The sequence below is a fragment of the Primulina eburnea genome, chromosome 6 (genome assembly GCF_022965805.1).
Source record: "Primulina eburnea isolate SZY01 chromosome 6, ASM2296580v1, whole genome shotgun sequence".
Lineage (NCBI taxonomy): Eukaryota > Viridiplantae > Streptophyta > Magnoliopsida > Lamiales > Gesneriaceae > Primulina > Primulina eburnea.
The window spans coordinates 2,093,412-2,102,326 of NC_133106.1; the positions used below are offsets into that span (position 1 = coordinate 2,093,412).

Genomic DNA, 8,915 nt, shown 5'->3' on the forward strand with positions numbered 1-8,915 from the left:
ATATTAATGTTTTAAATTTTATATTAGATTTCGAGTACCAGATTCAATTATAACAACCAATTGTTTACACACACAATAATCTAAGTACAATAAAATATGGCAAAAACTTGTGTGAGACGGTCTTATGAGTCGTAATTTGTGAGACAGATCTTTTATTTGGTTCATCTATGAAAACGTATTACTTTTTTATTGTAATATCGGTAGGATTGACCCATCTCACAGATAAAGATTCGTGAGATCGTCTACTCATAACATATAATATAATTTAAGCACACAAATAAATTCTCTAATAAGATAATAAATTAAAATTCGATTTAAAAAATAATAATAATTAAAAATGTGACTAAAAATAAATTGGGCCGATTAGCGAATCAAAGAACCGAAAGAAAAACTTTCAGCGTTATTCCTTGTCGCGGAAAAATCCATGTGAACCTGCTCCATTAATATGATGAAATACGCCAAACCCTAATCATCCCCCCTTTTTTCTCTTTGCCACACGATCAGCGATCTGCTGATTGAAGAGTTCTGATGAATCTGAACATGGGTTTTACGCATTAACTCCGTAATCAGTCTATTTTTCGTTCTGCCTCGTCTCTTTTTTATTTTTCCAAGTATCAGTGTTTTTGGTTGGTTGTCCATGTGAAATTGTTTTTTCAGAGGCATCAATTGTGAGGGTTCGTGGTGGAATTGTCAATATTATGTGATCTGGGGTTTTCGTGATCGCTAGATTTGGTTCGCGCGTATATTTGGTTCGTGCGACTTTAAGTTTTTGGGGTAAATATTGGATTTTAGATTTGGAATTTTCTGTAAATGTTTCTCATCATCTTTTTTTTTAGTTCAATTTGGAGTGTAGGATAAAAGCTTCTTCGTTTATTGGCGTTCAAACAGAATTTGGTGAAGCGTGTTTTACCCGCTGTTTGATTTCTTGACGTTGTAGGATATATGTTTACTTAATAACTTACCGGGCATTATGATTTTGATGATTGAAAATTAAAAGATTCGTCTTTCTCTAGATAGGCAATTAATTGTAATTGACCACGATTCAAAGACAAAAAGTTGGTTTAATATACTTCATTGGTTGATCATGTCATTTAAGAGTATACTTCAAGACATGAGAGGTGAGTTTGGGAGCATATCTAGGAAGGGTTTCGACGGGAGGTTTGGTTATGGGTTGAGGTCGAGGTCTCATCGAGTATCAGAGGATTCTACGGCGACGGTTTTGGATGCTTTGAAGCAGAGCTGTTGGGCCAGTATGCCTCCAGAGCTCTTGAGGGATGTGCTGATGAGGATCGAGGAATCAGAGTGTGCATGGCCCTCGAGAAAGAATGTGATTGCTTGTGCTGGTGTTTGTAGGAGCTGGAGGGAAATAATGAAGGAAATTGTCAGAAACCTAGAAGTCTCTGGCAGCGTGACATTCCCCATTTCCCTGAAACAAGTATGTTTTCATCATTTTTTGGTGTCAGTATCCACCTTTACAGATATATTTAAGTCTATATTCCTCTGGAGTTCTCAGTATAGAAAATATGTTTGGAAATGTTAAAGAAACTAATGTAATGCAGACAGTTACTCAGCTGTTGAGCATTCATGCATCAGTGAGCAATCTTGCTATTCTCTTATCCTCTCTTACACTTACTGAAAACGTTTTTGTTGGTCATTTTCTGCAGCCTGGTCCAAGAAACACCTTAATTAATTGTTTCATAAAGCGGAACCGTGGAACTCATACATATCTCCTTTACCTCAATTTGAGTCAAGGCAAGTTGCCATATGTTTTAAAGAGTGATTTTCTTATTTGAAGTTTAACATTATTTATCTTTGTTTGCTTTCATATTTTTAGTAATGAATATGATTCCACATACCATTTTATCTTGTTCTAAATTTTAATGTCCCCAAGATGGTGGATGAGTCCCTGCTTCAAAAGCTTGCCGTATTGGTCCAGTGTTCATGCTTTTATCTTTTCACAGCTTCTAATGATGATGGAAAATTCCTGCTTGCTGCTCGAAGATTTAGACGGCCTACATACACTGACTACATAATATCTCTCAATGCTGATGATATATTTAAAGGCAGCAGCAACTATGTTGGAAAGTTGAGGTAAATTTTGTTTTCAACCTCAATTCTATTTTCAATGCAACCGTGGCTTCTAAAGATTGCCGACTGAAGTCACTCTTGTTTGGTGGTGGCAGGTCTAATTTTTTTGGGACCAAGTTTGTAATTTATGATGCCCAGCCACCAAACGCGGGAGCAAAAGTTACTAAGTCTTATTCCTCTAGGTTAGTTGGAATGAGACAAGTATCTCCAAGAGTCCCTGCGGGAAACTATACCGTGGCTCATGTTTCGTATGAGTTGAATGTCTTGGGATCGAGGTCAGAAATTTGTAATGTGTATGAAATTTCTTATTTAAGTAAACTTAAGCTGAATTGTCTGGGATTGACTCAGTGAACTGACAAAAGAGAACCACTTTATTGTTTAACATTTTCTGAAGAATTATCTACTTTTCCAAGTTTTATTTATTGCTATGTATCAAAGATGACAATTGATAAGTTATGATGCTGTCCACTTGCTAATATTAATTGATATACAACACTAATGCAGGGGTCCAAGGCGAATGCAGTGCATCATGGATGCTATACCCGCTTCTGCAACTAATCCAGAAGGCGTGGCTCCCACACCAACTGAATTCTTGCCAGGAAACCTGGATTCCTTTCCTTCTCTCCCATTTTTTAGATCAAAATCATCTCGAGTGGATAGTTTTCGATCTGGGTCCGTACCATTGTTGACACAGAAAGATGAAAAACTTGTTTTGAAAAACAAGACTCCCCGATGGCATGACCAACTCCAGTGCTGGTGCCTAAACTTCAATGGGCGTGTAACCGTGGCCTCAGTGAAGAACTTTCAACTGGTTGCATCGCTTGAGACTGGAACCGGTGTACAAGAGCAGGAGAACGTCATTCTTCAGTTCGGGAAAGTGGGAAAGGATGTCTTCACCATGGACTACCAGTATCCAATCTCTGCTTTCCAGGCATTTGCCATTTGTCTCAGCAGCTTTGACACTAAGATTGCTTGTGAATAACATCAGGTTCTAAGGTTGTCTGACTTCAGCGATTTTTTTACGTTTCCGCCCCTTTCATGAATCATCAAAGTATGTGGGGAAGATGAGATGGGTTTTTGTTTTCATCAACACTCTGAGATGTATTGATCCAAATCCTATCCAAAATGAGTAGTGCCTTGTTGAAGGGATAGAACTAGGGAATCAAATTAACGAGGGCGACAAATTGAATATGTTTTTTTTTTTTAGAAAAATCACTATAAAGTTTCAGCTTCTTTAACATGAGGGTGAGACCGTCACATGTGAGCATTAATAAGCTGCAAACAACTAGAAATTATACATAGCTGAATATAGTTAAGTTCAGAACAGTAACCCCTCGGCTTGCCACGGCACAGTCAATAGTTCACTATCCAATTATTTAAGTTTGCATCAAGGACACGTAGCTGTTAAGATGCTATCTCATTCGGTTAAACTTGGCAGGTGCAATTGGAGAATGCCGGGATGTTGCCACTAGTGTCTGCCAAAAGAAGTCATTAATGAATTTGAATAAATCTGTTACGGCTGATTGTGCAAACCTTCTATGCTCGTCTTTTTTTTTTTCCTGTTTCGTGTACATAAACATCAGTTGTCGTGATTCTGATCTAACATTTGGAGTCCTGTGTTACATTGTGTGTCAACTTGCAAATGATTTTAGACTGTGAATCACTTTTTAACTTGATTTAATTTGTGGATTTGTTGTCTATGTAACGGTAACCTGTTCTGAGTATTTTGGACAATTCTCATATTATTCAAACATTATATAAAAACATGAATTCATTGTTAAATTCCTTGATCATCTTATGTTGTAAACCTTGTCGATGAGCCTACTGGTATATAAACAAATCGAGCTCAAGTCAAGCAAATGAAATTTCATGAGCTTGAGAAAGCTGAGTTTGGGCTTAGTGTGATGAACTTGACAGCTCGATTCAACCTTCTAGTCTAGCTATGCGAAGAATGATCATTTTCCTTAATGCTACAAGTTTTTAAACTTGCTCGAATATTGAAATTGATGTGTGAAAACTCCTCAGCTACCCTCCTGTGGTAGACCCATTGGTATATAACGAAATTTATAATAAAAAATTATTTATTAGATAAAATGTCATATATGTATATATATCCTGTTGAGAAAAAAAAGGTATAGTTTAAGCTCAAAGGATGTTGGACAACATAAAGATTTGAGTAACTCGAAATTTGCGGACTTGATTTACGGAAGATTTGTCTTTTGTGGAACACGAGAGGACCAAAACCAAGAATAAATCTGTGGAAACGAAAAATAGTCATTTGACAACAGGAGTTTTTTGCAAAATTGACTGGGATTTTAGTTTTTAAAAAATAAGTTCGTGAGTTTCTTAAATTATGTTAACTTCGGCTGATTAAGCACTGATTTTGTGAAAAATTAATATCAGAATAATTTATTTATCAGAAAAATATCCACATCAGTTTTTGTCATAATCTTCAATGCTCTCGGATAAACAAGTTCCATACGTCTGTTTTAAGCACCAGTTTCTTTTTAGTTCATCCAAGCCAAACCACCATGCTTAAAACTCTAATCTGGGTTGACGTGATATAAGATAAAAATTAGAGGTTGGAATCGCTCGACATCGACCAATATTGAAGAAATATATCATTGAATGTTTTCTGTTTGAAACAGTTGAAGAAGAGTAATGATATGTTTCTAGAATGATACTAAAACTACAGAAAATCTTCACTTCAGGAGGGGAGATATTAAGCAGTTCAAAACAATGAATCATCATGATACAATGTTATCAATTATTAATGCTGGAGAGAAACTAAGGGACAAAAAATATACAAATCCTGTTCAGAAGCAAATATCACAATAATCACCAACACACGAACAAATTGATATCACAATGAAAAAACGAAACCTTCCAAATCCCAGATGCCAATCAGATGTACCGTTCTTTTTTTTTTTCGGAGAAATTTTTTAAAAAGGGGAATGCTTTATGCAGATTGGCCTGATCAGTGAGACATGGATCACGATTCTGAGGTCTACAGGATGGTGCACGAGCATAACATCTGATTTTGTTTATCAGCATTGTTTTTATCTGCATTGCACCCATCGACAACTGAGTGAGACCATTTGTAAAAAATAAATTATATTTGCATTCAAATAGTAATATGTCCACAGGCAATAAATAACATGTGAAGAAGATTAAACGTGGAGTATATTTTTGTGCAGATTCCTGAGCATGTTTATTTTTTATAGAAAACTATCCTGAGCATGTTTATTGGATTGATGATCTGATCCTATGAGGGTAATTACCTTTCTAGTTTCAGGGAAAATAAACAATTTACAGGTCAGTAGCTTGGAACATGTCTGGTGTCCCATAACGGCATAACCAAGCCAATAAAAAATACAACAGGGTTTGAATGATATCATATGGATATGAAGTACATGGCCAATTATTCATGCAGAGGTTAGTGTGTATTTAATCTCACATATGCCCCAGAAAAAAATAATATACCTGTTTTTCGTTTAGCAACAGGAGGCTGTACAACCAAATGCATTGTAATAACTCCACCAGGAAGGTCACCGATATGAACTCTAGACTCCGCGAGTGTCTTTCCATTGTCCAGAACTTTTCCCGCATGTATTAGTTTCATATCATTCACAGACTTTGGTGCCACAGATTTATCTGAATAATTGCAGGTTTTTAGTTAAAAAAGAGGATTAAAGGTTGAAAACCAATCAAAGATACATTCAATAGAAGCAGTTCTTAAAATGGTCCAAAGAACTTCCTCAATGATATACGCATCATATCATGCATGTTTTGGACATGTTAATCAATACCGGTGACTGTAAATTTGCCTATTTTGATTCTGCAAGACCAAAATAATATCTACAAGGTTTTTCAACCGAAAATATAATAAGGAATAAGTAACATGTCCATGAAGCATTGTTTGACTACTCATTTCTTTCAGGTTTCATAATAATGAAATCTCAATGCAACTTACAACAGTAGAAACAAGGAAAAAAGGTCAATACCACAAATTTTTCCTTAAAAAGTCCATAGCATAATCGCCACTGACCTCTTGGTCAAAGTGGCATCACCTCTCCCAAATATGGGAGAGGTCATGGATTCCATGCCCACAACTCCCCACCCCTTAGTCCAAAAAACAAAAAGTCATTGCATAATCACGACCTTGAGGCCACTCAGATAGGATCCTTTGCTTGAGAGTAGAAATATTTGTGGATGATGAGTAGGTTCTATGACCTATATCTGTCCCATCGAAAATTCTGAACTTAAGTTCGAGTTGTTCCTCTCCTTCAGCCATAGCAGCCCTTCTTTCAAATATTTTCCAAACAGCAAATCAAGACCAATCTCAAGTCTTTGAGTAATAGAATCTGATTCACTGAAATTCACCTGCTCAATAAGAATTTCAGACTTATGGTAGTCAATTTCACCATTCATAAATCGCTAAAATGAAATTACAAAAATGATAAAAGATCCCAATGATAGAAAAAGTACAATCAAGGTTCTGCTCACCTCCTTCAATCCAAAAAAACCATCAAGAAAACGCAACAGCAACTGTACAACTGAATTATCAACCAGGGGACCAAGGAACCACCTCATAAGATCCCAAAAGCTTCTCTTATCACATAAAATCTCAAAGTACCCTGTACCAATAATCCAAAAGATACCTACAGTAAAATTTTACCAAGCACAAAAGAAATAGGAAAAAAAAAAACAATTCCAGATACAACTCCAAACAATAAATAATCCTTCAATTCACCTAATCATATTTGAAACAAACCAAATTGTTCTCAAGATACCATATCTCAAACAAAATCTCGAATCCCATCTAACCTAAGCTCGCAACCTTGATCTCAATCACATCATTGAATAACTTCCCACTTAAACCAGCACTTGATTCGGTTATTTTCTTCTTCAATTGAAGCTAACGATTGGAAATATCAGGGAAAAAAATCAAACTGCCAAAACCACAAACAAATACACACATACACAGCACTGAAGAACGAAACATCAAACTATTTACCCGATCAAGAATCCATTCCAGGAAAAGATCGAAGAACGATCAGAGCACGCAACCACCGGAGAGAAGGCGCCGCCACTAACAATCGCCGATACGATGGGGAGAGAGAGAGAGAGAGAGAGAGAGAGAGAGAGAAGAGGGGAGGGGATTTGGAGGTTTGATTTTGTTAGTTCATCAGTCCCTATTAGATGTGCACTAACGTTTTTAATTAATAATGATGATAAATGAATAGCGACTTCAACGCCACTCATGACACACATACTTTTAATATCATGAGCATGAATATTTGTGAGTATCGATTGAGGCGGTTTTAAGTAGGTCTCTTGTGAGATAATCTCACGAATTTTTATCTGTGAGACGGGTCAACCTCTACCGATATTCACAATTAAAATAATATTCTTATCATAAAAAGTAATACTTTTTCATGGATGATCCAAATAAGAGATCTGTCTCACAAAATAGACCCGTGAGATTGTCTCACACAAGTTTTTGCCTATATAATAACACATAACTTTATGAGATTATTTTACATAACAATATTATAATACAGATTTCGACTTAATGTGTCTCATAAATATCGATCCGTAAAATCATTTAATAAAAGACATAATCATTTAATAATACCTAATAAGAATAGGTTAGACCTTGATATGTATGATAAGATTTTACGTTTTCTTATTAGTTGTTTAACTCGAAGTCTATAATTTAAAAATAATTATATAATCTATATATATTTTATTTATTATATTTAAATTATAAATCAGACAATTCAAGCTACTTATACTTATATATACAGTGTGTGTTTAATAATACTTAATAAGGTTAAAGATTGAAGTCGAGACTTGTTGGTTTTAGGTTCAAGTTTCGTTGATCGCGTATAATTTTTCTTATTTATTTAGATAGATTTAGTTGTTTTTTTTTGTACTTATTTTACCGAGATAAGCAAGTCTCGGTCCACATTCAAATCCTGTCAGTAGCCCAGGTGTCTACATTATATCTTTGTAATCTGAAACATTATTTATACTCATGGGGAATTTAAGATCCGATTCCAGCAAGTATCACTAGTCTAGACGCAGGTTTCGAAATTATCCTGAGCCTGAAATCACGAATAAGACCGTTAGAAGGGGGTAATGAGGGTGTCCAGGCGTAGCCCCTCCAACGCTCAAGTCAGAGACTGAGGATATAGGTAGAGAGCGGCCAAGGGTTCAGCTGAAAAATAATATAGTGAATGAATAATCATACGCTCAAACTTGATATTTATAAGAGAATACATGGGCCCTTGATGGGTCTTCCACGAATGGTCTGGGCCTAATCCTGGTGGGCCTATCCATGGGTATCAGCAGTCTCCCCCTCCTGAGTCGAACTGAATCGTAGGTTCGGAGTTCGATTAATTGTGTTGTCCTTGGTTTGCAAGGTGTGAGTTGAGCTTTTTTCCTCTGCTGCTCATTAGTCTCCACAAGTCTGGAAACAAATCAAATTGTAATCCTGTCTTGAAGGGAAAGATTTGGTCAGGGCCTTACCCTATAAATAGAGGTCTCTTCTCACTTCATTTCTATTACTCCTACACAAAATTTTCCTTGCACTTCATCCACCAGATCTCTCTCGCCCAGGCCACATCTACGTGCTAGCCCTAACTTCACGCTCGCCGCTCACAACCTCCCGCAGGCTTACCATCATCTCGCCCCCTCAACCTTGTCCTCTCCTTCACCATAGCCTTGCATGTGACCCTGTACCCTCATCTAGCTCCCTGCCGAACAGCACCTCGCCAGTGCCGCCCCTCCTTGCGCGAACCCCTCACCTTCGCCCTCGCCTA

General features: G+C 36.7%; 2 protein-coding genes across 5 annotated transcripts; one reads left to right on the plus strand and one right to left on the minus strand.

The window, feature by feature from the left end:
* Positions 1–379: 379 nt before the first annotated feature.
* LOC140833745 (tubby-like F-box protein 3) lies at positions 380–3,788 on the plus strand. Of its 2 annotated transcripts, none has more exons than XM_073198104.1 (6): positions 380–1,435; positions 1,665–1,752; positions 1,962–2,091; positions 2,184–2,363; positions 2,593–3,076; positions 3,527–3,788. In XM_073198104.1, the coding sequence occupies exons 1-5, from the start codon at positions 1,085–1,087 to the stop codon at positions 3,068–3,070; spliced, it is 1,227 nt and encodes a 408-aa protein (XP_073054205.1). In that variant the 5' UTR covers positions 380–1,084; the 3' UTR covers positions 3,071–3,076; positions 3,527–3,788. The 2 variants fall into 2 exon arrangements, with proteins under 2 accessions (XP_073054205.1, XP_073054204.1); XM_073198103.1 differs by having other exon boundaries at positions 381–1,435; positions 2,593–3,084.
* A 1,216-nt stretch (positions 3,789–5,004) lies between these two features.
* Positions 5,005–7,264, minus strand: LOC140833746 (membrane-anchored ubiquitin-fold protein 3-like). 3 transcript variants are annotated; one of them, XM_073198105.1, is made up of 5 exons: positions 7,106–7,264; positions 6,595–6,725; positions 6,250–6,471; positions 5,572–5,742; positions 5,005–5,151 (listed from the first exon to the last, which is right to left on the minus strand). In XM_073198105.1, exons 3-5 carry the CDS (start codon positions 6,380–6,382, stop codon positions 5,096–5,098), a joined length of 360 nt encoding a protein of 119 aa, XP_073054206.1. In that variant the 5' UTR covers positions 6,383–6,471; positions 6,595–6,725; positions 7,106–7,264; the 3' UTR covers positions 5,005–5,095. The 3 variants fall into 3 exon arrangements, with proteins under 3 accessions (XP_073054206.1, XP_073054207.1, XP_073054209.1); XM_073198106.1 differs by having other exon boundaries at positions 6,577–6,725; XM_073198108.1 differs by lacking the exon at positions 6,595–6,725 and having other exon boundaries at positions 7,106–7,253.
* Between the last annotated feature and the right edge of the window lie 1,651 nt (positions 7,265–8,915).

What these genes read in the sequence shown, in the direction of transcription:
- LOC140833746 (XM_073198105.1), bottom strand. Translation starts at nt 6,382, where the DNA reads ATGGCTGAAGGAGAGGAACAACTCGAACTTAAGTTCAGAATTTTCGAT. An exon ending in CCTATCTGAGTGGCCTCAAG is followed by an intron (nt 5,743 to 6,249) that starts GTCGTGATTATG and finishes GCAATTATTCAG; the next exon opens with ATAAATCTGTGGCACCAAAG. An exon ending in TGTTGCTAAACGAAAAACAG is followed by an intron (nt 5,152 to 5,571) that starts GTATATTATTTT and finishes GGTGCAATGCAG; the next exon opens with ATAAAAACAATGCTGATAAA.
- LOC140833745 (XM_073198104.1), top strand. Translation starts at nt 1,085, where the DNA reads ATGTCATTTAAGAGTATACTTCAAGACATGAGAGGTGAGTTTGGGAGC. An exon ending in AACTATGTTGGAAAGTTGAG is followed by an intron (nt 2,092 to 2,183) that starts GTAAATTTTGTT and finishes TGGTGGTGGCAG; the next exon opens with GTCTAATTTTTTTGGGACCA. An exon ending in TTGAATGTCTTGGGATCGAG is followed by an intron (nt 2,364 to 2,592) that starts GTCAGAAATTTG and finishes ACACTAATGCAG; the next exon opens with GGGTCCAAGGCGAATGCAGT.